The sequence below is a fragment of the Nyctereutes procyonoides genome, unplaced genomic scaffold (assembly GCF_905146905.1).
Source record: "Nyctereutes procyonoides isolate TBG_1078 unplaced genomic scaffold, NYPRO_anot_genome, whole genome shotgun sequence".
Lineage (NCBI taxonomy): Eukaryota > Metazoa > Chordata > Mammalia > Carnivora > Canidae > Nyctereutes > Nyctereutes procyonoides.
Genome location: NW_026575020.1, coordinates 47,531,407 through 47,557,987, shown reverse-complemented (window position 1 = coordinate 47,557,987; position 26,581 = coordinate 47,531,407). Strand labels below are relative to the sequence as shown.

General features: G+C 45.8%; 1 protein-coding gene across 1 annotated transcript in view; it reads left to right on the top strand.

Annotated features, from left to right (window-relative positions):
* Positions 1–8,201: 8,201 nt before the first annotated feature.
* The window catches only part of PITPNC1 (phosphatidylinositol transfer protein cytoplasmic 1), a 252,816-nt gene continuing 234,436 nt past the window's right edge, over positions 8,202–26,581 (top strand). Inside the window, exon 1 of the mRNA XM_055326076.1 lies at positions 8,202–9,056. Coding sequence (XP_055182051.1) covers positions 9,009–9,056 — 48 coding nt within the window. The 5' untranslated portion in view covers positions 8,202–9,008. The remainder of the gene's footprint in view (positions 9,057–26,581) is intronic.

The following is a 26,581-nucleotide window of genomic DNA, read 5'->3' as shown; positions in this document are numbered from 1 at the left end:
GGAACCTGTGACTCTTGATCTTGCAGTTGTGAGTTGTGGTTTGAGCCCCACATTGGGTATGGAGATTGCTTAAATAAATAAAAACTTAAAAAAAGAAAAAGGCAGTGGGAGAAGTTGGGTATTTTCAAGTCTGTTGTAAATCATTTTGTAAAGAAAATTATACTGTATTTTATCTCTTGAGTAAATCTCTTGGACCTATGTTAGAATTATTTTATGTCAAGTACCATTATATCAAGTGAATAAAAAGAATTAATGTGTTCATTTACTCTTGCTGCTGTAACAAATCACCATGAATTTAGTGGCTCAAAACATCAGAAATTGATTCTCTCAGAATCCAGAGTCCAGAAGTCTGAAACCAGTATCACTGGGCAAAAATCAAGGTATGACAGGACCATGCTCCCTCTGGAGGCTCTAGGGGACAATCTGTTCCTTGTCTCCTCCAGCTTCCAGTGGTTGTGGACATTCCTTGACTTCATCAGGTCAATCTCTGCCTTCATGGTCGAGTTGCTTTCTCCTCTTCTGTGTGTGTGTCAATGTCCCTCTGTTTTTCTCTTATGTACACTTGTGATTGTATTTAGGGCCTCCCCAGATAATCCAGATTAATCTTCTCAAAGTCTTTAATTTAACCACATCTCCAAAGACCCTTTTTCTTTTCTTTTTTTTTTTTTAAGGTTTTGTTTATTTACTTATTTTTAAAGATTTTATTTATTCATGAGAGAGAGAGAGAGAGAGAGAAAGAGAGAGAGAGAGAGAGGCAGAGACACAGGCAGAGGGAGAAGCAGGCTCCATGCAGGGAGCCCAATGTAGGACTCGATCCCTGGTCTCTAGGACTACACCCTGGGCCGAAGGCAGGCGCTAAACCGCTGAGCCACCCAGGGATCCCCAAAGTTTTATTTTAAAGTAATCTCTACACCCAACGTGGGACTCAAACCCAGGAAGGGTTTGTCAGAACTCTGACAAGACCAAGAGTCACATCCCCTGCTGACTGAGCCAGTTAGGTGCCCACCCCCACCCCAAAGACTCTTCTTCTAATAAGGGAACATTTTCAGTTTCCAGGTTTTAGGATCCGTTGTCTCTGGGGGCCATTATTCAGCTTAATTACAGTCACCTACACAATTGTTAAACTGGGGTTTTGATATAAATGACCTCACATTTTTTTTGATTGACATTAATGATTTATTTATATTTTATTTTATTTTATTTTATTTATGATAGTCACAGAGAGAGAGAGAGAGAGAGAGAGAGAGAGAGAGAGAGAGAGGCAGAGACATAGGCAGAGGGAGAAGCAGGCTCCATGCACCGGGAGCCCAACGTGGGATTCGATCCTGGGTCTCCAGGATCGCGCCCTGGGCCAAAGGCAGGCACCAAACCGCTGTGCCACCCAGGGTTCCCGACATTAATGATTTAATAGAAAACTAGAAACCCCCAAGTCGGTTCTTCCCTTATTACTACATGCTCTTTTTTTTTTTTTTTTTTTTTTTTTTTTAATTTATGATAGTCACAGAGAGAGAGAGAGAGAGGCAGAGACACAGGCAGAGGGAGAAGCAGGCTCCATGCACCGGGAGCCCGATGTGGGATTCGATCCCGGGTCTCCAGGATCGCGCCCTGGGCCAAAGGCAGGCGCCAAACCGCTGCGCCACCCAGGGATCCCTCTTTTTTTTTTTTTTTAAGATTTTATTTATTTATCCATGAGAGACAGAGAGAGAGGCAGAGACACAGGCAGAGGGAGAAGCAGGCTCCCTGCAGGGAGCCAGATGTGGGACTCGATCCCAGGTCTCCAGGATCATGCCCTGGGCTGAAGGCAGGCGCTAAACCGCTGAACCGCCCGGGCTGCCCACTACATGCTCTTAATAGTAAACACAACTCTTTTTCTCTCTGGTAACACTTATGATATTCCACAAAAAGTCAAATATCATACTATCTCTGTGGCATGACATAGCTAAGAAATACGATTTCCAGGGGAACAGGACTGGCTCCGTCAGGAGAGCATGTGACTCTTGACCTCAGGGTTGTTAGCTGGAGCCCCACGTGGGGGGTAAAGATTACTTAAAAAGAAAATCTTAAAAAAAAAAAAAAAGAAAAAGAAAGAAAAGGAATGCTATTTCCAGATCTGTGTTGATATCACTTGATGATACTAGGTCAAATATGCTTTTGCATTAAGTAGCTATAGTCAATTATGGTTGCACAGTTGCCTCCTTTTATTTATTTTTTTTTAATATTTTTTTTCTTTTTTTTTAATTTTTATTTATTTATGATAGTCACAGAGAGAGAGAGAGAGGCAGAGACATAGGCAGAGGGAGAAGCAGGCTCCATGCACCGGGACCCCGATGTGGGACTTGATCCCGGGTCTCCAGGATCGCACCCTGGGCCAAAGGCAGGCGCCAAACCGCTGCGCCACCCAGGGATCCCCAGTTGCCTCCTTTTAAAGAACATTCAGGATCAAAGACGATGTCTTCGTTCATCACTAAAACTTGTCTTCAGTGAGCATAGGTTACATACAGTCGCATAATTCATCTCAAAATATTCCAGTGTTTTGTCAATTTCTATAAAAACAGGAGAAGCAATAAAACTTTGATAAATTTATTGCTAGCTTATTTGTTAAAAAAAAAAAAAGACAAAACTACACCTTTGGTACAGAACTTCCAAGGTTTTTTTTTTTTTTGTGTGTGTGTGTGAAGCAATTTATACCACATCATTGTCAATTAATTTTTATTTTATGAGCACCCAGCTACAAGCAATTATACATCAAAGGCATTCTCTGTATTTAATAGAGGTCCGATAAATGGTTCTACACATAAGAATTGCTTTGGGATGTGCTTTTTGTAGTTGTGTTAGGAATTAATTTATCATTTGCTTAGTACCTAACAAGGTCAGATACACAGCTGTTTAACACACACACACACACACACACACAGACTTTGCTGGAATTCAACAAGTTAATAAAAATTAATTGCAAAGGATAACATTTGATTTTCAAGTAGAATCCTTAAAAAGGGGGTATGTGAATAGACACAGGAACCAAACTGCAAGAACCTCCAGTGTCCCAAAGTTGGAACATTTAGAGCAACAAAACTAACAGACTATTGAATTGTTACTTGGTGTAAAAGAAATATGCATGGATCCAACTTATTTATTTATTTATTATTTATTTATTATTTATTTTTAAAAGATTTTATTTATTTATTCATGAGAGACACACACACACAGAGAAGCAGAGATACAGGTAGGGTGAGAAGCAGGCTCCATGCAGGGAGCCTGATGTGGGACTCGATCCCAGGTCTCCAGGATCAGGCCCTAGGCTGAAGGCAGGCGCTAAACGTTGAGCCACCCGGGCTGCCCAGTCCAACTGATTTAAATAAATAATTGAATGAAGAAATAAGTGAGGGAGAAGAGACAAATTACACAGGATTCCATATTATATATGTAGACACCCTCTCCTCGGGAGGCAGGCTTCATTCCCCGCCCTTGACTGTGGACTGGACTTAATGACCCACTTCTTTTTCTTCTTCTTCTTCTTCTTCTTCTTCTTCTTCTTCTTCTTCTTCTTCCTTCTTCTTCTTCTTCCTTCTTCTTCTTCTTCTTCTTCTTCTTCTTCCTTCTTCTTCTTCCTTCTTCTTCTTCTTCTTCATTTATTTATTCATGAGAGACACAGAAAGAGAGGCAGAGACACAGGCAGAGGGAGAAGCAAGCTCCCTGCGGGGAGCCTGATGTGGGACCGGATCCCAGGACCCCAGGATCACGACCTGAGCCAAAGGCAGACGCTCAACCTCTGAGCCAACTGGACACCCCAATGACCGACCCACTCCTGAAGAACAGAGTACAGAAAGGGAGAAATAGTAACTTTCCAATGGAAAAAATTGGCAGGCATGACCTTCACCTAGTGATAAAGGTTAGTTAAGGTCAAGATCTTCATTAAAGGCTGCTTTGGTAATGTAAGGCAGACAATGGGAATAAGAAGGTACATCTTTCTATTACTGTGATGTAACAGTTTTATCCTTCTCTCCTTAGACCTAATTTTGACGAGTTGGAAGTCAGCGTCTCCAAAAGCTTCTTGGAGTAGCTATTTTAGATAAGATTAGTGAATGTTCCGCAAATACAGTGGTTCTCCATTGTAGGACTTCCTCCCTCCCTATGTACCCTCATATTTGGCAGTGTGTGTGTGTGGGGGTGCTGATATTTAGTGGGTAGAGACCAGGGATGCTGCTAAACATCCTACAGTGACCACCACAACAAAGAATTATCTGAGATGGTGAATCCTGAACTAATTATATACATACACCTAATAGATGTTTTTTTTGGGTACCTACACTACCCCTTATACCAAGGATACATTCTCCAGATGAGGACATGGTCTGGCTTCTCTGGAAGCTCAAAATCACGTCTGGCAGTCAGAGAAGAGATGGAATACTTTAGCACTGTATATGACATTTGTAAAAAAAAGATTTTATTTATTTATTCATGAGAGACACACACAGAGAGAGAGAGAGGCAGAGAGACATAGGCAGAGGGAGAAGCAGGCTCCATGCAGGAAGCCTGATCCCAGAACTGCAGGATCACACCCTGAGCCAAAGGCAGACACTCAACCACTGAGCCACCCAGGCGTCCCTGTATATGACATTTTCTATGTAAAGGCCACACTTGCATGCAAACAAGAACCAAAATGAATAGTCCAGATAAGTGTTCTGGGTTTCTAGAAAGGTAAAGAGTTGTCTAGAGCTGTGTGTGGAAGAGATAGGACTTTCATTTTCTTTCTTTCTTTTTTTTTTTTAATAAGACTTTATTTATTTGAGAGAGAGAGAGAGAAAACATGGGCAGGGGGGTGGGGAGAAGAAGCGAGCTCAGAGCTGGTGCAGGGCCCCATCCCAGGACCCTGGGATCATGACCCCCAGCTGATGGCAGATGCTTAATGGATTGAGATAGGACTTTTTTTTTTTTTAAAGATTTATATATATATATAAAGAGAGAGAGAGAGAGAGAGGCAGAGACACACAGGAGGAGGGAGAAGTAGGCTCCACGCCGGGAGCCTGACACGGGACTCGATCCTGAGACTCCAGGATCACGCCCTGAGCCAAAGGCAGGCGCTAAACCACTGAGCCACCCAGGGATCCCTGAGATAGGACTTTCAATGAGCTTTGACAAACCCACAGACCTTATATACAGTCCTTAGGAAAGAGGAAGATGGAAAGGACCATAATACTTTACTCTAGAAGTACCAGGATATTCTAGGAATGAAACATGGCTTCAAATAGTCACAAAGACAGTTCCTTCTGCTGCTACATGCAGAGTGGGTCTCAGCTTTTTCACACTAACTGCAGAGAGGTTTCAGGGTGGGGGAGGGGTGCATCATCAGAATCCAGGTGATGATAATGGACTGAAAAGGCTCCTTAGATGATTGATTCTGATGGGCACCCCGCCCCGCCTTCTGAGAACCCCCCCCTTCACAGATTGTCACCTATCGGATGATACAGCTGTCACAGACCTGTGCAGGCTAATACTCTTCCTTCTGCTCATATCATTCCTCCCTGGTAACTCCACTTTGTTCCCTTTTTGCTCTTTGTGCCCCAGCCCCCGTTTTAAAATACGTGACAATCAGCAACTGTAGATTGTACCATTGTTAATGGATCATTAGTACTATCCTTAATGATGACGGCAACACCTTCAAAGCTCTTTGGAAGTAGATCCTGGGGATTCCGCTGGCGGAAAAGAAACAAAGATAGAATTCTTGCCAGACTTGCTGACTTAAAAACACTTTACGCAATGTATCTGACCAGTAGATGCCGCTCTTTTCCCTTTTGTGAATGAGTTATGAATGAATAAGCCTTCCCTTTGCCCTCCCCTCCCCCAAGTGCTGTTGTAGTGAAAACCAATCTGTCCCCAAGTCCTTAATGAATCTTTGAAATTCATCATCTTTTCTTCTGGTGCAGTCTAATTCAGACCCCCCTCCTCATTCTGTCTCCTGTAATATTCTAATAATATAATAACCTCTTGCCTCTGGTATCCTGCTGCCTTTTCCCATCCAACACACAGCCATCAGAAATCACTTTCCAAAAACAGATTGCTGAAAAATGGTGTCATGGGGGATGGAGTGGGGAGGGACTCTCTGAAGGCAATGGCAGGAGCAGAAGGGTCAAGGTGAAGTGGGCGCCTTCTCCTGCCCACAGAGAATATTTGTGTCACCTGGCTGCAGGAGGGCCGGGAGGAAAGGTAACTGACTAGCAGGGGAAAGGTGGATTCAGAGTCCTGATCTTCCTGCCAAGGAATTTGAACTGGCTCAGTAGGCCACAGAGAATCCCTGAGAGGTTGTGAAAGGGGCAGGATTAGAGCTGTGCTTGAACAAGATTAATGTGACCAGGCACGCGGATGGACTGGATGAAAAGGAAGTTCAGGCAGCTTACTAGAGTCAGGAGCAAAGCACATACAGACTGATTTGCAGTCTGGGGCAATGAGGAGGGGTAGTTCTTCAACCATAATATTAATTTCAGTAAAAACAGCTGCAGAATCAATGTCAGGAAACATCTAGGAGGGGGCGCTTGGGTGGCTCAGTAGGTTAAGCATCTGCCTTCAGCTGAGGTCATGATCCCAGAGTCCTGGCATCTGCCTGCATCAGGCTCCCTGCTCAGTGGGGAGCCTGTTTCTCCCTCTCCCTCTGCTGCTCCCTCTGCTTGTGCTTTCTTACTATCTCTCTGTCAAATAAATAAAATCTTAAAAAAAAAAAAACAAAAAGGAAACATCTAGGAAGCTGGGAACATACCTACACACTTTTGAAGTCCTGTGTGCATGCGTATGTACATGTGGCTTGCCGGTACCTTGCCCAGCTGCCTTTGGGAAGAGGATTAGGTGCCAGAAGCGAAACCACTACACTTGTTGTCAAGTAAGAAGTAGGAAAAAAAAGGAAAAACAGCTTGAGCTTCTTCCCGTATCACAGGCTTTCGATGTGTTATTATTCACCACTACAGTGTCAGATTTAGATTTTCCACCTCGAGGAATTCGGTTTAGCTTTAATTAGTTGCTGTGAATATATCTGAGCCAACTCTGGGAAGCATTTATCTAGAAAATAGTTTTCACTAAAATATAAGCTGGGTATAGGGTGGTTGTTTTTCTATGAGGCTTTGTATCATGTTCACAGTTATGAATTCCCTCCAGCCATCTGGGTGCTTTTTGCCACAACCCACCACAGTTACACCGGTTATCTGTTTATTAATCATAATTTTAAATACTATAGTATCGAGACCATCTGCAGCCCCATCCGAGCTCGACGAGTAGCTGCAGGGCCGCAGAGCACACATATTTTTCAGAGAAAAGATGATGCTTGCAGGTTCTTCTGCATAGAGGCAAAACGATGCATTTTTCATCCAGCAACTTTTCAGAAAAACAAGCTTAAAAATACCAGACAAATGAAAAACAGACTTCAGCAGTTACATGCAGCTTCCTGAGTAAGTGAAAAATGTGCCTCTTGTGGTTAAAATGAGGGATCTGTTTAATATGGATGAAGTACCAACACTCCAGGCATTTTCATTGACATTTCCCTGTGACTTTTTGAACTTAGGAGTGCTGACAGGCAAGCCTACTCGGGCAGCCCCGCGGAGCGGGCGGTGGGACAGCAGAGCAGGCCGGGGGAGGTACAAGGCCGCGTCCGCTTCTCGCTCCCTCTGTTTTCCTGTGCTCTCTGCACTTCGTTTTCTTCCTCGCTTTTGCACTTGCCAGTCGTCCAGGATTCCATCTCTGAAGCCAGCCAGGAAAGCAGGCAAGGCTGGGGGCTCGTGCTCCCACAGCCCATCGCCTCTGCAGCGCTGGGCTTGCAACCCTGGACCAGACAGGGCGTTTGTAACAAGACCTCCTGCAAAGGTCAAGACGCGCTTCTTTGGGTACCTGGAAGCCAGACGCCACCCAGAGGGGCCGGGCGGAGCACATCTGAGAAACAGACCCAAAGGGTACAGGCGGGCAGGGAAGCGAGCCCCTCCCCCCCCCGCGCCCCCGCCGCCCCCCGGCCCCCTCGCTCGGTCCTCCCCAGCGGCCCCCAGCCCCAGCTCCGGGGCAGCCCCGCCGTCTGGCAGGAGCCGGGGAGAGACATGCTGTTTTGTTTAAATCCTCCACATTCTTTGCCATTTCCCCATTGGCCGGATGGGGCTACCCTCCCCGCCGCGGCCGCTGCTGATGTCAGCCTGGCTGGCGCTCGCTCCTCCCGCACCCACCTCCCCGGCCCGAGGCACACTGCGGCTCGGCGCGGGCTCCCGGGCCCCGGCGCGCGGCTGCAAACTCGCGGGCACGCACGGCGCTCGCCGAGCCCGGGGACTCGGGGGAGGGACGTGCGCGGAAGGCGCCAGCCTCCTCCCGCCCGCCCCGGCCGCCGCGAGCCCGGCTCGGAGCAACCCGCGGCCCAAGCCCGGCGCAGCCGAGCGGCCGCGGCTTCCCCTTTCTCCCGCTGCGAGCCCCGGCGCGCCTCGGGGACGGGCCCTAAAAAGAGCAGGAAACCTTGTTTACCGCCCGGGGAGAAGGGCCGGCCGAGCCTTTGTCTGGAAAGTCAGCATCTCCGGCTCCGGCCGCGGGGCGTTCCTGGTGCCATTCGCCTTGGGGCAGACCCGCCGGAGAAGGGGGTCGCCAGGTTCAGGCGGCTCGAGGCGGGGGACTTTTTGTGCATTTCGCTTGGATTCTCGCAAAGCTCCTTCCTTTCCTCCCTTGCCCGCCACCGGGCATGTCCTGATCCGGCGGCCGCTCCTGCCGCCCGGGGCTGCGGATCCGAGCGGCTTCCAGCGGGTCCCTCCCTGACTTTGCAACAGCGCGCTCGGCGAGGCCGGAGGCGGGGGAGCCCCGGACGCCCAGACCCGAGCCGTGACATGCTCGCGGGCGGAGAGGAGGAAGCCAGGAGCTGAGCTGAGCGCGCCGCCGGGGCTGCTCCGCCCGCCGGCTCTGAGCGCAGGGCTCCGGGCGCCCTGCCCCGCGCCTGGGCGGCAGCCGCGTCCTTCGGGGGCGCCCCCCGCCCCCGCCGGGGGCCCGCGGCCGGCAGGACCATGCTGCTGAAGGAGTACCGGATCTGCATGCCGCTCACCGTGGACGAGGTAAGCGCCGCGCCGGGCCCGGCCTCGCCCGCCCCCGCCCCCCCCCCCCCGCCCCGGGGCGCCGAGGACCCCGCCGCAGCCGCTCGGTCGGCGGAGCCTCCGCGGGCGGCGGGGAAGCCCTGCTGGAGCGCTGCCTCCCGACTCGGAAGGCTGGAGGGGAGGCGGGAGGGGAGCCGCTGTTTCCACTTGTCACCCCAGCGGGGGAGGGCGGCGTTGGGTGGGGCGGTGGACTCTAGGTGGAGTCTTGGGGGGCCCCCACAAACCTGACTCTTGGGGATCCGGATGCGCCAAAGGGAATTGGTGCGCCCCCCCCTCCAATGAAGAAAATGAACAGAGCAAAGCCAAGCGCCCCAAGCGCGTCCTGCTGGCTTGGGGGTGGGGTGGGGTGTGCGTGGGGAGCGGCACCCGGTCCTGGCGTGGGCCCCGGCTCCCCTCCCGCCCTTCGCTGCAAGGTCTGGGTTGGGTAGGGGAGAAGCCTCTGCCCTCGGGATCTCCAGGCCCGGAGTCCCGCTGGGGGCCACCTCGGAGCCCTAGGGGAGCCCTAGGGGAGCCCTAGGGGAGCCCTCCCCGGGCCCGGACTTCTCGCCGTCGCCGCCGGCCTGGGCGCCGCTCCCGCCACGCCCGCGCATCGAGGCTCCCAGACCTGGCTTCGACCTTTCCGCAAACCGCCTGGCTCGGAAACTTTCTGCGTCTCTTGTTTCTCCAGCGGCGGGGAGCGTGGTCTGCGGGCGAGCCCGGAGCGGCGGGGACGCGGGCGCGGCCACACGGGGGCGCCCCAGCACGTGGGTGCCGGCCCGGGGCTCGGCTCCGGGGGCTGCGGCTGCGGGGCGGGGGGCGGGGGCGGGGGGCTGGTCCTCCCACCGCTGCTCCAGCTCCATTCTCCAGATCTCCCGAAGCTTCAAGCTCCATCATTCAGGAAATGACTCAGTGAGGATTATTCAGGCCCCAGCATCCCGCGCCCCTACCTTTTCGGTGTTTTCACAATTGCTTAGCGCCCGTCCAGGGACGTCGAGGAAGCGTGAAGCCAATCGGGGAAATTTGAAACTCACTAGTGCGGGTTAGTGTGCGCCACCAAAGAGACTGCGAGCCAAACCGTGTGTCTATTTAAATACAGAGCATCTAATCTATCAGGTATATTAGTGAGCCTCTACCTTGTGGAAGGGGCGAGGCGCTTTGGGCAAGAAGCAGGTATTTAACCGATAAAGTGACTGCGCTCCCGAGGGGCCCGTCTTGATCTGTCATCTGGAGCAAGTGTTGAGGCAGGACCCATAGTACAATCCAAGGCAAGATCCAGGTAGCTGCGAGTTGACAAAACTATACATCCCCGGGACACTGGTTGCCAAAGAGAGAGGTCAGGCCCCCACCAGAATGATCGACCTGGCGATGCTGCCTGTTGGCATTTGAGGAGATAACGTTGGAGCAGAGTCTGGAAGGATGGAATGAATCCGGGTGGACAGGCAGTTTTGGGGGATGCATCTCGACCGTGTCAATCAAGTGGAGGAGCAGCACACAGCTGTGTGGGAAGTGGGGGAGGCAGATGAGTGAACCTGGTTAACCAGAGTAGTTCTAGAAAAGATTGAGATCTTCCCACCCTGGGCAGCTGAGCTGGAGCAGTGCAGCCTGGAGATGTGTGTGCTTTTTCATCTCTCCCCCCAGTGACTTTATTTATTGGTAGGGGTTTGGGATCTAGGCGCAGTGTTAGTACTGCATGAAATACTTCCAAAGTGCAGGTGATAGTCAAGAAAACAACCAGTTCTAGAATCTTCTTACTACCTACAAAATCTTTTTACTCTCTTTATTCTGATTGCTTTTTTTCGCAGGCTCTCCTGAACATTCAGGCACGGCTCTTAAGCCACTTATTGATTTATTTATGCATGCTACTAAAATACCCACCACTTCAGGGAGAAGTAATCACTTTTGAATAATACAGGTGGAGGCCCTTTCTTTTACTTGTTATTTTTTTTTGGGGGGGGGAGGGGAGGCCCTTTCTTAATTGGCAAATGAAATCAGGCTCCCCTTGTTAATAGAATATATAATTATAATTTACTTAATGTGTAATTTATTTGGACTAAAGCATGATTCAGTTTTTTTTTTAAGATTTTATTTATTTATTCATGAGAGACACATAGAGAGAGAGAGAGAGAGAGAGAGAGAGAGAGGCAGAGACACAGGCAGAGGGAGAAGCAGGCTCCATTCAGGGAGCCCAACGTGGGACTCGATCCTGGGACTACAGGATCATGCCTTGAGCAGAAGGCAGATGCTTAATTGCTCAGCCACCGAGGCGTCCCATGATTCAGTTTCTAAAAAAGTTATATTTTGAAGTTAGTTTTCCACTTGGTTAGAGAAACGGGGGTGGGGGGGGCAGTTTAGATTGATAGAGGCTTCAAACTGATAGGATTCAGATTTTCCAAGGCAGATGATGGGTGAGGAAACTAGGTACCTTGTGCCAGAGGTTAGATCCCTGGAATCTGACTTGGAGTAAACCTCCAGTGTCCACCCCCCACCCCCCACCCCCCCACCTTGTACTGTGTCCTACTGTCCTTAACATTAAAAACTGGGAAGGAGCATGAGGCGCCAATGTGGTTCCCTGGGTTGAGTGGCTGCCTTTGGCTCAGGTCGTGATCCGAGTCCTGGGATCAAGCCCCATCAGGCTCAGCTGGAGTCTGCTTCTCCCTCTCCCTCTGCTGCTCCCTCTGCTTGTGCTCTCTCTCTGTCAAATTATTAAAATCTTAAATAAAATAAAATAAAATAAAAAACTGGGAAGGGACTTAACAGTGTCTTCAAAGAAGACCATTACCATCACCTTAGTAGATAGATTCTTCAAAGCCTAACTTTTGCTTCAAGGCTTCATTTGCTTTGGGCCTGATTCCGTCTACACAGCACTTTAGGAATTTGTTTCTGTCTAAACCCCGCAGTGAATTAGGAGAGCCCATATTTATTTATTTATTTTTAAAAGTTTTACCCATTTATTCATGGGATACACAGAGAGATAGAGAGGCAGAGACACAGGTAGAGGGAGAAGCAGGCTCCATGCAAGGAGCCGGATGTGGGACTCGATCCCAGGTCTCCAGGATCACGCCCTGGGTGAAGGCAGCCGTTTAACTGCTGAGCCACCCAGGCATCCCAAGAGCGCCCATATTTTTAAAAATGACGAGAGTTGGTGAGAGAACCAATCCTGGGTTCATTCTTCTTCCCTGGCCGTATCCTTTTTTTTTTTTTTTTTTAATTTTATTTATTTATTTATGAGAGACAGAGAGAGAGAGAGAGAGGCAGAGGCAGAGGGAGAAGCAGGCTCCATGCAGGGAGCCCGATGTGGGACTCGATCCCGGGTCTCCAGGATCACGCCCTGGGCCAAAGGCGGCGCTAAACCACTGAGCCACCCGGGCTGCCCCCTGGCCTTATCCTATTTAACTCCTGGTGGAGGGGAGCATCAGGGGAACTAGTGTGCTATTATCCACATTTTGCAGGTGTGTAAACTGAGTCAGAAAAGTTAATTAGGGCAGTCCCCGTGGCGCAGTGGTTTAGCGCCGCCTGCAGCCCAGGGCGTGATCCTGGGGAACCTGGTTCGAGTCCCACGTCAGGCTCTCTGTATGATGCCTGCTTCTCCTTCTGCCTGTGTCTCTGCCTCTCTCTCTGTCTCTATGAATAAATAAATAAAATCTTTTTTTTTTTTTTTTTTTTTTTATAAAAAGAAAAGTTAAGTAATGTGGGTCAGGTCACCCAACTTGTTAATCGCCACGCCACAACTAGGGCCATGGTAAAACCCATTGTTTTTCTTTATGCTGCTCTTTCCCTGTCACTGGTATTTGATGCAAGAAAAAAGGGAAAAAAAGGAAAAAGAAAAAAACAGTTCTTGAAACTAGATTGAGTCAGGACTCTCAACTAAATGAAAAATCAAAGACCTTTTCAATTGTTAGAGAGGGTACTAGAATCTACCATTTCTCTAAGCCTTATTTTGACTCATGAAATGTTCCTGAGTTCCAGGAAAGAGGAGTAGTGTTGGGGCATAAAGAAAATAAAGCTTGACTACAGTCTTGATCAGTCTACATCAGAGTGTTGGTGTTTTGTTTTTTAGACAATTTCAGGATGAATAATTTTAAAAGGTAACATCCAATGGATTAATTTTAATAAAAAACCCCAAGGACTCCTGGGTGGCTCAGTTGGTTAAGTGTCTGCCTTCGGCTCAGGTCATGATGCTGGGGTCCTGGGATGGAGCCCCACATCTGGCTTCCTGTTTAGCAGGGAGCTTGCTTCTTCCTCTTCTGCTGCTGCTCCCCCTGCTTGTGCTCTCTTTCTTTCAAGTGAATAAATATAATCTTAAAAAAAACAAAAAACAAAAAAACAAAACCAACAACTTTGGAATAGTTTCTTCATTTATGTTCAATGTCATCTCTGAACTGAATATAAGCCATTTATTGGAAAGTTCTAGACAGTAAAGGTTCCTGGGGGCAGTAATAATAGTTGGCTCTAAAAAGATAGTTGTCAACTATCTTCATGTGGAACAATCGGTAATGTAGATTCTTTCATTTTAGACCTGGAAGGGCTAGTGGAGCTCTTCTATGGTTGAGCCATTTAATTTTGTGGAAAAGAACGTGGATGTAGAAGGTCCAGTCTCTAGTTGCCCATCTCCTAGGTAAGGGTAGGGTCTAGGCCAGAACCTGGGTCTTCTGATTTCTGTACTGAGCTGTTTTACTGTATGCCAGGGCTTCTCTCAATTTTCTTCCTCTGGGAGATTCCTCGTTGGAAGGAAATATCCCTAAGCTCACTGTGTGAAGCAGGGACACTAAGCAGCCTAAATAGTCTCTAGTTGAGGATGGCTTGGAGTCTCTGACCTTCTGTCTACTTTAGGGAACATTTGCTCGGCTGACCAGAAGGTTGGCCAGGGGGCTCTATGCAAAGCTGTTTTTGTCTAACAAGTTTACTGGTTTTCCTTAGATTGTGTATTTAATTGGAGTAACTTTTAGATGTGTGGCTCCAGGGAGATTATGGTAAAGTTCTTTTTATTCATTCATTCATTCATTCATTCATTCATTCATTCATTCATTCAGAGAGACAGAGAGGCAAAGACATAGGCAGCAGGAGAAGCAGGCTCCGTGCAGGACTTGATCTCAGAATTCTGGGATCATGACCTAAGCCAAAGTCAGATGCTCAACCACTGAGCCATCCAGGTGCCCCGATTATGGTGGAGTTCAAGGCCACTCTGCCCTAAGCCTCTCCTTGAGGCTGCCACTTGGTGCTGTCAGCACCCCAAACTCTGCCTTCAAGACTCCTTGGAAGAAAAAAAAAAAAAAGACTCCTTGGAGCAGTCTGAAGATCACCCCTCCCCGACAGGTTCTTATCAGTACGATCAGCATCTTCAAGAGCTCAGCACATCCTAATATGAAGGCAGGAATCCTTTTATTTTCATTGCTTGCTTTGGTATTTTAACAGTTCCTGTTCTGACTGCATTAACGTTAATGTGTGCACTTTTAGGGATTTATTTGTAGTCCTTAGGGATTTGTTGCACAATGAAAAATAGAAACACTTCCCTCCCCTCCAAGAAAAGAAGAAAGAGAAAGAAAGGAAAGGAAAGAAAAACAACTTTTTAATACAGAATATTATTTTGTTCTTTGCCCTGGCCAGGAGTCAATGCACTTTATCCAGCCTCCCCTGGGTCCCCAGAGAATTTTCTTGCGCACATTTCTGAGAACAGATTTGGGTTTGGGGTGGTGCCGACTCCGCAATGACCTAAATGGAGATTCCAAAATGCCCAATAATGTTTCCCTATTCTCTGTTTTAAACTTCATGAGATGCGTCTGCAAATATTGGGGCAGAAATCCTTTCGGGAAAGAGAGTTCAATCTGAAACTGGCATCAACACTGTTCTTTGTACAAAGTGATACTCCCAAGTATAAAGAATAAAGGATCCTTGGATTAATCTCACATACCCCCCCCACCCCACCCAGGGTCCCTCATGAACATAATTTTAAAAATGTTTTTTAAGAACAAGCACTATTTTGAACCCCCGCCCCCCCAACTAGCCAAGTTGGGATGGACCAAGGCCAGAGTCAGGGGTTTGATTTCTGGGTGATGCTGTCCCACAGTCTGAGAACCACGTCCCTCATGCTGCCCGGCTATCTTGCACAGCTCCCTTGCTGGTCGGGAGTGGCACCTGGGCGGGTTAATGGATAAATGCAAACCTTTCACCACTAATGGAACAGACAACAAGGAGCAGATGCTGTCGTCCTGGCTGGTCAGTGAGATTGACTTTGTGTGCAAAGGACACTGCATTTGCCCCGTGATTTGGGTGTGAATGTCTGCCACGCTCAACAGTTTCTGGGCCTTGAAAAAATGGACATTATTGTAATAAAACCTTAGTTAAAAGTGGGTGGTAATTAACTTTTGCTTTTCATTACTAAAGAAGCGGGTGAGTCCCTGAGGCTCTTAAAAACCAACTCAAAAACCTTGTGTCTGATTAAGTGAGTAATACTTCATTTCAGAAAAGCTCTCCTTTCAGGTGAACAGAGACTACTATATTTTTATAAGCAGTTTTTAAAAAATTAATAAAGTTTCAACACTCAGTCTCTTTAAGATCCACCGTGCCTGCACAGCCGTCCCCCCCTCCCACACACACCCGGAGTGTCAATTGGGAAAGTGTGTGTATGGGGGGGAAGTATTCACAGAGCCCTTCTTTTTAAAAAGATTTTATTTATTTATTTATGAGAGACACACAGAGAGGCAGAGATATAGGCAGAGGGAGAAGCAGGCTCCTCATGGGGAGCCCGATGTGGGACTCGATCCCCAAACTGGGATCATGCCCTGAGCCAAAGGCAGGTGCTCAACCACTGAGCCACCCAGGTGTCCCTCCTTTTTTTTTTTTTAATATAAAAGTGTGTGCACAGTGACGGGCACTTAACATGTTTTTCGGGGTTAGTGATTACTGGAAGAGTACGTCGAGGTTCATTGCTTTAGCCGCCTGACTGAGGCTAAAGCAGGTGCCCTGGTTGACCTGTGTGGGCTTTGGCCTGCTTTGGGTTGCCTGGAGGTTTATATGGTCAAGTAACTTGGGAAACTTTTTTGGAAACTAGCTAACACGTCTGCCCCTGTTTGGAGAAAAAGACAGATATAGAAATCAGCTGATTTGTAACAAGAAGTCAGGAAGGTTTTATAGATCTTTTGTAAATTCGGCCCACTAGGAGAGGAAAAGGAGAATTTCAGATTCTAGATTGCCAACTGCCTGCCCTCCCTGTCTTATCCTGGCAATTGGGAATTTTGTGATATTCCCAAGTGGAGAATTTTTTTTTTTTTGTAGGCTACATGACAGATGATGTGCAAATATGTTACAGATAGTAAAACTGGAAAACGGGGTGCCTGGGTGTCTCAGTCAGTTGGGTGTCTGCTTTTGGCTCAGGTGGTGATCCCAGGTGATCCAGTCCCACATTGGGCTCTCTGCTCAGTGGAGAACCTGCTTCTCCCTCTCCTTCTGACTGCTGCTCCCCCTGCTTGTGCTCTCTTTCTCTGTCAAATAAATAAATACAATCTTTAAAAAAGTTTTTAAAAAAGTCTGGAAAACAAATTGTATCCGGAAAAATGCAAAGTTGTTTGAAAAATAATTATCTTGGATTCTTAACTTTCCATATTGTACGTCCTCCAACTTAAAAACAATTCAGGGAAGTGCATGGGTGGCTCAGTGGTTGAGTGTCTGCCTTTGGCTCAGGATGTGATCCTGGGTCCTGGGATCGAGTCCTGCATCTGGCTCCCTGCAGGGAGCCTGCTTCTCCCTCTGCCTATGTCTCTGTCTATCTCTCTGTATCTGTCATGAATAAATAAATAAAATCTTTATTAAAAAAAAAAACAGTTCAGATCTTGGGGCTGCACACCTTTAATGGGTGCTTGTTTACATGGAACCTAAGTGGGAATAGTGCAATGTGATGGCCCTGCAACCAACCACCCACCTTCGTTAGCCCTCTCAAGCTTCTAGCCTCTGTTGCTGTCATGTGTTAAAACTTGAACGTTTATAGCACGCTTGTGGGTTTATAAGTGGAAATGTCACCTCCTTAGAGACATCTTTCCTGACCACTCCATCTAAAGTAGTGTTCTCCTATTCTTTATCTTTATACATATTTATCTCCTTCGGAGCATTGATCATAATCTGTATTTACTTTATTTGTTTGCTTGGAAGTCACTCATTCCCATCATTATCTTTTCAACACATAATCTACATAGGAAAATTGTGACAACAAAGTTTAACTTATTTTTCTTTCATGCTAAGTCTCTGACCTCCAGTGTGCATTTTCCATTTGCAGCACATTTCAATTCCCACTAGCCACCTTGCAGTGCTCTAGGGCCACAGGTGACTGACTGGTGGCTGCCAGTTTGGACAGTCAACTCTCATACTTAAACCTCAGGTCTGGCACAGAGATGCTTAGTGAATGGAAGGGAAGAAGCTGGGAAAATAGGGAACATTTCTGGAAAGCTAATCCCAGTTGTGTTCCTTCACATTGTTTAAGTTTTTTTTTTTTTTTTTTAAAGATTTCATTTATTCATGAGAGACACAGAGAGAGAGGCAAAGACACAGGCAGAGGGAGAAGTAGGCTCCATGCAGGAAGCCCGACATGGGACTCAATCCCGGGTCTCCAGGATCACCCTGGGCTGAAAGCGGCGCTAAACCACTGAGCCACCCAGGCTGCCCTGTTTAAGTTTTTTTCACCTAGATTTTATACCACCTGAAATTTTGCAAGCTAGTGATTCTTTTATATTACTAACATCTTTGGGGTGCCTCGGTGGCTCAGTCAGTAAGTATCTGCTTTGGCTCAGGTCATGATCCCAGGGTCCTGGGATCGAGTCCCACTTGGGCTCTTTGCTTGTCTCTCTCTCTCTCTGTCTCTCAAATAAATAAATAAATAAATAAATAAATAAATAAAATTCTTTAAAAAAAAAATCTTCATTTAAAAATTGCTCAGCAATACCCCTGAGAAGCTTGAGGCCAGTCTTTCCTCGGAGCTAATGTAATCATTCTGGTTTCCTCCTAACTTTTGGAGGAGTGTATTTAGTTTCTATTACTCTGTAACAAATGATCACAAACTTAGTGGCATAAAACAATACCCATTTATTATTTCACAGTCTCTGTAGGCCAGAAGTCTGGGGATGGCATGGTTGGATTCTTTGTTCCCGTTCTCTCAAAATTGAAATCAAGGTGTCAGCCGGGCAGCACTTCCTTCTAGAGCTTGGAGTCTCTTCAAAGCTTATGTATGGGGTTATTGACAGAATTCAGTTCCTCCTGGTTGTAAGACTAAGATTCCCCCCTTTCTTGCCAGCCATCAGCTAGGGGCCAACTCCTAGAGGCTAGCTGCCATTTCCTGCAATGTGGCCCTGTCCACAACATGGCACTTTCCCCCTTCAAGTCCAATAGGAGAGTATCTGCTATCACTTTGAATCTCTGTGATGTGTCATTTCTGACCTTCAGACTCTTTTTCAAAAAAGACTGGCCTGATTAGGTCAGGCCCACCCACCTTCAAGGGGAAGGAATTACAAACAGGTCATGCACTGCAGGGAGCAGGCATTTTGGGGGCCTTCCTGCTTACCGTGGAGAAGATAGCTGGATTCACAGTTTCTCCTGAAGTAGTTATTTCTTGTATCAAGGTTGGCACTCTGGGGAACATGGAAGTTTTCATATCACAAATATTTATTGGACTCCAACTATGTGCCAGGTGCTAGGCCGGGTGCTAGGGATGGAGCAGCAAACAAGGCAGGCAGGATTCCTGCCCTCCTAGAGCTTACAGTCCTGAGGCCACTGGAAAAGTTTCGTGGCCATTTTAAAATGATTGCGATGAAGGTACGTCGGTGGCTCAGTTGTTTAGGCATCTGACTCTTGATTTTGGCTCAGGTCATGATCTCAGGGTTGGGAAATAGAGCCCCATGCATCATGCTCTGTGTGGCGGTGGGGGGTGGGGAGATGGAGCCTGCTTTAGATTCTCTGTCTCTCCCTCTGCCCCTCCTCCCATTTCCTCTCCTAAAAGAAAAAAAGATTATGACGATGGTTCAGAACTCTGTGTAAGTATGTTAAAAACCTTTGAGGGGCACCTGGGTGGCAGTTGGTTAAGCTTGCTACTCTGGGATTCGGCTCAGGTTATGATTTCAGGATTGTGATATTGAGCTCTACTCTGGGCTGTGCGCTCAGCATGGAATCTGCTTGAGTTTCTCCCTGCTTCTCCTGCTGCCTCTCCCTGCTCCCCCATGCTCGCTTATGCACTCTCCTTCCCTTCCTCTCTCTCTCTCTCAAATAAATATTTAACAAAAAATTGTATATAAAATACATCTCAGTAAAACTTTAAGAAAATAGAGGTAGCTATGGGTTTGTGTGTGTGTGTGTGTTTTTTAACATTTTTTTTTATTCATGAGAGATACAGAGAGAGACAGAGACACAGGCAGAGGGAGAAGCAGGTTTGCCAAGGGGAGCCTGATGCGGGACTCAATCCCAGGACCCTGGGACACGACCTGAGCCAAAGGCTCAACCACTGAGCCACCCAGGCTCCCCTGTGAGGTTTTTTTTTTTTTTTTGGTCCTCAGCAGAGTAGATCTCTATGTTTAGAGACAGCCATTGACAGAAAGTGCTGAACTTGAATTATGAGTACATCAAGAGTTGTGGTCAGTGTCCTCAAGGAGATGGCTCTAGTTGTCCTGATTTTAGAAAGCTTTCCAAAGAAGATTATTCTCTTCTGGAGCAGTGTGGGAAGAAAATCTGCCAGATCTGGACTAGAATGACCACAAGTTAGGTCAGAACTTGATACTTAGGGAAAAGAAACAATCACAGGTTGATCAGCTGCCCTGAGGTGAACCGTAGGGCTTCAGGGTCCTGGAGGACTGTTGCCCCTCTTTCTCACCCCAAGGGGACAGAGGCTAATGGCCAATCATGAGTGTGGAAGGAACAATACCTGCGGACCTTTCTGGCTATGGCTCCAAGTCCATTTCTCTGCTTTCTATGTGTATTGAATGGGAAGTCACGTGTTAGGTGAATGAGTCCTAGAAAACCCATTCTGGAGGAGATGGTTCTATATGGGAGTTGAACCTTTTGCCTTATTCATCTCAGATGTCCTGAAGACTTCCCATTACTGGCTTTATTGCAAAGGAGGCTGATTAGCTATCTAAACTGTCTCAACAGTCTCTCTCTAGGATGGCAAGATCATACCACACTAGGCTGGGAAAATCTCCCTAGACGGCAGACCCACTGAAGAAGGGAGCCCTACTGCATAGGACACTCTGTCTTGGCCATCGGCTTCACCCATCTCACAGGAAGGAGGCTGGGGTCCCCCGGACACTTTATGGCAGACTGCCTGAACGGCATTATCCGATGCTGTTTGTTGATGTAGCAACACGAAAGCTGGCCCTCACCAAGATTTTGACATCAAGTATTAAAGTGACTCATTCTTTCATTTCCCAGCTCTCTGACAAAAGGGGCCTGCTCTTGAAACTCCGTTTTAGACTTCAGTGGAAGTCGACTCATAATCTAAACAAGTAGCTATCGTAAGTTCTTGATCAAGTTTATCTAATGACTCTTCACTTTTTTTATGTCTCTTTTTTTGCTCCTTTTAAGTTTGGGTAAAACATGACCTTCTAGATTCTTCTTGTTCCTGAGCAAAGATAAAAAAAATCATCCTTTAATTCTTTGGATTGTATCTGACAATCTTTTTTTTTTTTTTTTTGTATCTGACAATCTTTAGGGTGTTGTTTCTTTCCCAGAATGAATCACCTAGAGAAGTAAGATTGGCCCAACAAATGTAATTTGATGACAGCCTATAATAATGTTGTTTAAGCGCTAATCTAAGCAGCTAATCTCCAAAGACTGGTCCCCGCCCATATCTACACACACCATTGAAGTCATTATATTTGCTATATTAAGGCCAGATTCAGGTGTTTCTGAGCACTAATTTGTGTATTTTTACACCAAAAATAACTAATCTGTGTATGAGAAGAGAACTTAGGGGTGCTTGGCTGGCTTAGTCAGTGGAACATGCAACTCCTGGCCTTGGAGTTGTGAGTTTGAACTCCCTGGTGGGTATAAAGATTAGTTAAAAAGAGAAAAGAGGGGTGGCTACCTGGGTGGCTCAGCGGTTTGGCACCTGCCTTCAGCCCAGGGCGTGATCCTGGAGACCCGGGATCGAGTCCCACATCGGGCTCCCTGCATGGAGCCTGCTTCTCCCTCTGCCTGTCTCTCTCTCTGTCTCACTGTGTCTCTCATGAATAAATAAATAAAATCTTTAAAGAAAAAAAAGAAAAAGAAAATTTATCAAATAGAGAATGAGAAGTCACCACTAACTTGGATATAATTGAGTTATTGAAAACCTCAAATGCACTGTATCTTATTTGCTGGATTGTTTGTATTCTGCAGAGCTCTCCCAAATTTTATGGTTTTAACTGTTGTAATGGGATTTTAAAATTTTATTTATTTATTTAGAGATTTTATTTATTCATGAGACAGAGAGAGAGAGAGAGACAGAGACATAGGCAGAGGGAGGAGCAGGCTCCATGCAGGGAGCCTGACATAGGACTCCATCCCGGGTCTCCAGGATCACGCCCTGGGCTGAAGGTGGTGCTAAACCTCTGAGCCACCCGGGCTGCCCTGGAATTTTTTTTTTTTTAAGACTTTATTTATTTGTGAAACAGAGAGACAGAATGAGCATGATGGGTGGGGGCTGGGGGGAGGGCAGAGGAGAAGCCGACTGCCCACAGAGCAGGGAGCCCGATACCAGCTCCATCCCAGGACCCCAGGATCAAGACCTGAATGGAAGGCAGATGCTTAACTGACTGAGCCACCCAGGCGTCTCTATTCTTTCTTGTTTGTGCTTTTTTTTTTGGAGGGGGGAGGGGATTTCTTCATTGTTAAAATAGTAAAGTTTCACTTACCAGTATGTCTGGCAAAAATGTTTTCAACTTGACAGTTGATAGAGACAGTGCTGTTTATCTGAGCCGTCTCCATCTTTGCATCTTAACAGCAATTGTGGAAGTTCTTTGCCCTGCCTCTTCTGACTCTAGCATCCAGGAGCTAGGAAGTTACCCTATGTCACAATGTCCTGACTGACTTGTGGCCTTGCAGTAACCTTGCTTTTATGTACGTAATAAAAGAGTCAGCTCGTATGCCTCAGCAATGCATCCCATGAAACGTTTTGTTTGAAAAGTGTTTTAAAATTTAGTTTCTTGTTTTTTTTCTTTTAAGATTTTATTTATTTATTTGAGAGAGAGTGAGAGGGTGCATGTACACACGTGTAGCTGGGTGGAGAGGGGCAGGGGGTGAGAGAGAGGGAGAGAATCTTCAAGCAGACACAAGTCTGAGCTGAGCATGGAGCCAATATGGGGCACCTTGAGATCATGACCTGAGAGTCAAGATGTTTAATGGACTGAGCCACCCAGGCACCCCTGGTTTCTGTTTTTATAGTTTGGACTGATAGCAATTACCTTTCACATGCAGACGAGGGAGAGAAATTATATTTGTTGACTGTCTTTTGTGTTTACTTAATCCTCGTAACCATCCCATGAGTTAGATGTTATCATTCCACTTTCCAGATGTGGATCATGGGTGCTTGCATGGCTAGTCAACAGTAGACCTACATCCACACCTCGGCTGGCCAGACTGCAGAGCCCATGCTCTTTGCCCTCCCTTGTTTTACCTTCCCTCTAGTCCAAAAGCTGGAAGGAATGATGGAAGGTGATCCAGTTCTATCACACACATAAAAAAAAAAAATAAAGAAAGAAAAACCTTCAAGAGTAGAGAACTTGTTTCAAGATTATCAAAGGAAATAATTGGGGGGGAAAGTAGTTCTTCCATTCCAGTTAAGCTAAGAGAGTGGTCCATAGGTTTTATCTTCCATTGAATGATCCATTTTACCCAAGTATTAAACCAAGTGACATTCCTCTGTTTAACTTTGATAAATGAATCATGTTCCTTTGAAAATAACTTTTGTAGTTCATGCTCTAAAAAGAGAACCACCCCTACACTTTTGGAAATTATTCCTTTTAATGGCAGTAAAAACCTTTGGCTTTCATAGAAATTATCAGCAGAGATATTCACTGATGAGTACCTGTGACTTTCTCAAAATTAGTATCAGGAATAACAATGGCAACAGACAAGTGACACCATGTTTTTGGCACATTTAGTTGAAAACTTAAAAGACTCTTCACCTGCAGGTAATCAAATTGGAGCATATGAAAATGATCAAAATGTACTATTCAAAGTTGTATGTTTACCCTTCCTGCTGAGTTAGCTGCTCCCTGGAAACTTCTGGCTCCCTTTTACTAGCATTGCCTCCAGAAGCATGTTAAAATTGCATTTTTAGAGTCACACCTCATGCAGACTAAAATAAAAAATTTTAACTTGATAATTATTTAAAAAACGGAGCCGTCAAGTATCTTTTCTTTTTTTTTTTCAAATATCTTTTCTAAATTAAAAATTATCCTCAAGTGACATTTACCATTATCAAAAGTCTTAAAAGTAATGAAAAAAACCCAAGCAAACCTGCCCTACTACGTTACACGGTGGAGATTCAGGGATGTTTTGCTGTGTCAGCACCATTGAACTAAACAGGTACACAATCTCCTAAAATGAGCTATTAGAAGGAGACCACACCGGGATCCCTGGGTGGCGCAGCGGTTTGGCGCCTGCCTTTGGCCCAGGGCGCGATCCTGGAGACCCAGGATCGAATCCCACATCGGGCTCCCGGTGCAGGGAGCCTGCTTCTCCCTCTGCCTGTGTCTCTGCGCCTCTCTCTCTCTCTCTCTCTCTCTCTCTCTCTCTCTCTGTGACTATCATAAATAAAAATTAAAAAAAAATATTTAAAAAAAAAAAAGAAGGAGACCACACCTAGTTGGATGTGTACATTCTGGTCAGTTTTTTAAGTAATAATTTAAAAAATTGTGCTAAGATACATATAATACAAAATCTGCCATCAACCATTCTTAAGTGTATGGTTCAGTGGCATTGAGTACCTGAGTACCATTCATGTTGTTGGGCAACCACCACCACCATCAATCCACAGAACTCTCTTTGTCTTGCAAAACTGAAACTCTATACCCATTAAAGAAGAAATCCCCACTCCACCTGCCTGCATCCCCTGGCAACCAACCACCACTCTACTTTCTATGCTTTACTACTCTAGGTGTCTGGTCAGTTTTGTTTCGTTTTGTTTTGAAAGTGTTGCTTTCATCAATTTATCATTAAATTCATATGCCTTTTCCAGAAACAAACCTAATGTAACTTACATTAATGGGTCTAACGAAATAGAATTTTTCCCCTGAACTTTGCCTTCTTTCAAGGAAGGAAAATGACAAAATGGGTTCATAGCCACACTTTGGGAGGTATTCATGACTCAGTTACCTAAACCTTTGTAGCAACAGATGAAGTGCTTGGCAACTTGAACTCAGGAGTCCTTCTATACTGTTATTTAACAGAAAAAGTGCATTTTGTTCAGAAGCCTTAGTAAGGTGGGAGACAGTACCACTGCATTTTGGAAGCAATTTAAACGAACGGGATTGGCACTGACACATATTCTTCTGTTAAAGCCAAAGACAGAATATTTGATTAATGATAATGCTTTATTCCTGTAGTAGGTGGAAATAGACATTAACTGGACCCTTTTTCTGAATGAAGAAATACAGTTAGAACGTTGGCTTTTTAAAATTTTTATTCTGTGAATGGGTTAATGCAGGAAAAAAAATTGTCACTATGATGGCTTATTGATCAATTAACCTTGTAACCAACAAGTTTGTAACCAACAACTTTGGATTTCATTAGATTTTATAGGACGATGGTCCTTCCCCTCTCAAAAAGGAGTTTCTTCTATTCAGGAAAGTAGTGGGTTCTAATAAAAATGTTAACCCTCAATTTCCATCCCGTCTGAGAAGCATTTTCCAGTGTGCCTGAACACCTTACAGGCATAATTCACCTTAAATGCACCTGAAATTTGAAGCCACAGAAGTCAATGTTCTCTCCTTAAACCAGTAATTGGTAATTAAAATAGAGAAACAGGACTGGAGAGATTTTTGAGAGAGTTAAATTTGTCATCATCTACTTGTTTGGACAGGTAGTTGTGAAGACAGGGGTTATCACGAACTACTTGAGTCCATGGGCAGGGTCCTCTGAAATGTGAGTTTCCTATGGTTCAAGCCCTGGTGACCTGCTCCTCCATCAGGAACCTTCTGCAAGTTTGTTGTGACCTAAAATAACCATGATGCTGGTGCTGATGAAAAAAAACAAAAAATGAATGTGATGCTTGACACCACCTCACACGGATCATCATTCTGGAGTAGTTCAGCATCCATAAAAGTGGCATGGTGGGTAAAAGCAGTTTCTTCATAGTTAGAAAGTGCCATGAAAGACCTGACCGTTCTTTTGCTCAGCGAGACAGGTTTAAAGACATGAAGTGTAGTTATTTATCCTCCCTTCCCCCCCAAAGTGCAGAGAGTTTGGTAGCTAGAATTGCATTTAATCATCAAGGTACAGATTGTACCCTGTGTGCTGGAGACCCAAACCCTGTTCTGTTGAAGGCCATGATGAATGCTCATTTTTTAATATTATGTTTTTGCTGCTTATAAAGAGGCATCGTGTCCAAAATGAAAAAAGCCTTTAGAGTCAAGATATAATAGCTCACCTCTTTTGGATTGTGGTTGACAGAAACTTGGACACAGCTGAGCTGAGTGTAATTATGTTTTTCAGCAGTGTGACTTATGTTGCTGCAGATAGGGGTGTACTTTGAGATTTCTTGCCAAGATCTGTCTGAAAAGAAGCTTGGTGGTGGTTTTTTTTTTTGTTGTTGTTGTTGTTTTGTTTTTAAATAGTAATTAGGCTATTAGTTGTCCAAATGGAATAATCCGCTTAAGCCTTTTCAAGAAAAACATTTCCAAAAGGGTCAGGTGTATTTGAGATTAGCCATTATTTACGTAGGTGCTCAGCCTTTCACCCAAGCTTATCTAGGAGTTGGTTCTTGATGTTGGTTAGGTATGTCAGAAACCATCTTATTTTTTTAAAGGGGTCAGTACAGGGTTCTCAGATCAAAAGCAGCCAAGTCCCTGGGATCCCAGAAGCTTTATTATAGATTTGTGAATTTTGCATCAGCACTCCAGGTACTGTCAGGGCTGTTCTTGGCCTTCAGACAGTCTTCTCTGTGGATCTGGAGAAGAAACTGCCCAAAGGCCTTACCGGCCTCTGTGTTTTTTTTTTAAAGATTTTTTTTTTTTTTGATTTTTTATTCATGAGAGACACAAAGAGAGAGAGAGTCAGAGATCTAGGCAGAGAGAGAAGCAGGCTCCATGCAGGGAGCCTGATGTGGGACTCCATCCTGGGACTCCAGGATTACACCCTGGGCCAAAGGCAGACGCTTAACCGCTGAGCCACCCAGGCGTTCCTTGGCCTCTGTTTTTGAGGAAAGTTAAGAACAAAGTAAAAGGAGTGTCTGTGTGGCTCAGTGGTTGAGTGTCTGCCTTTGGCTCAGGTTGTGCTCTAGGGGCCTGGGATGGAATTCCTCATCAGGCTCCGCACAGGAAGCCTGCTTCTTCTCT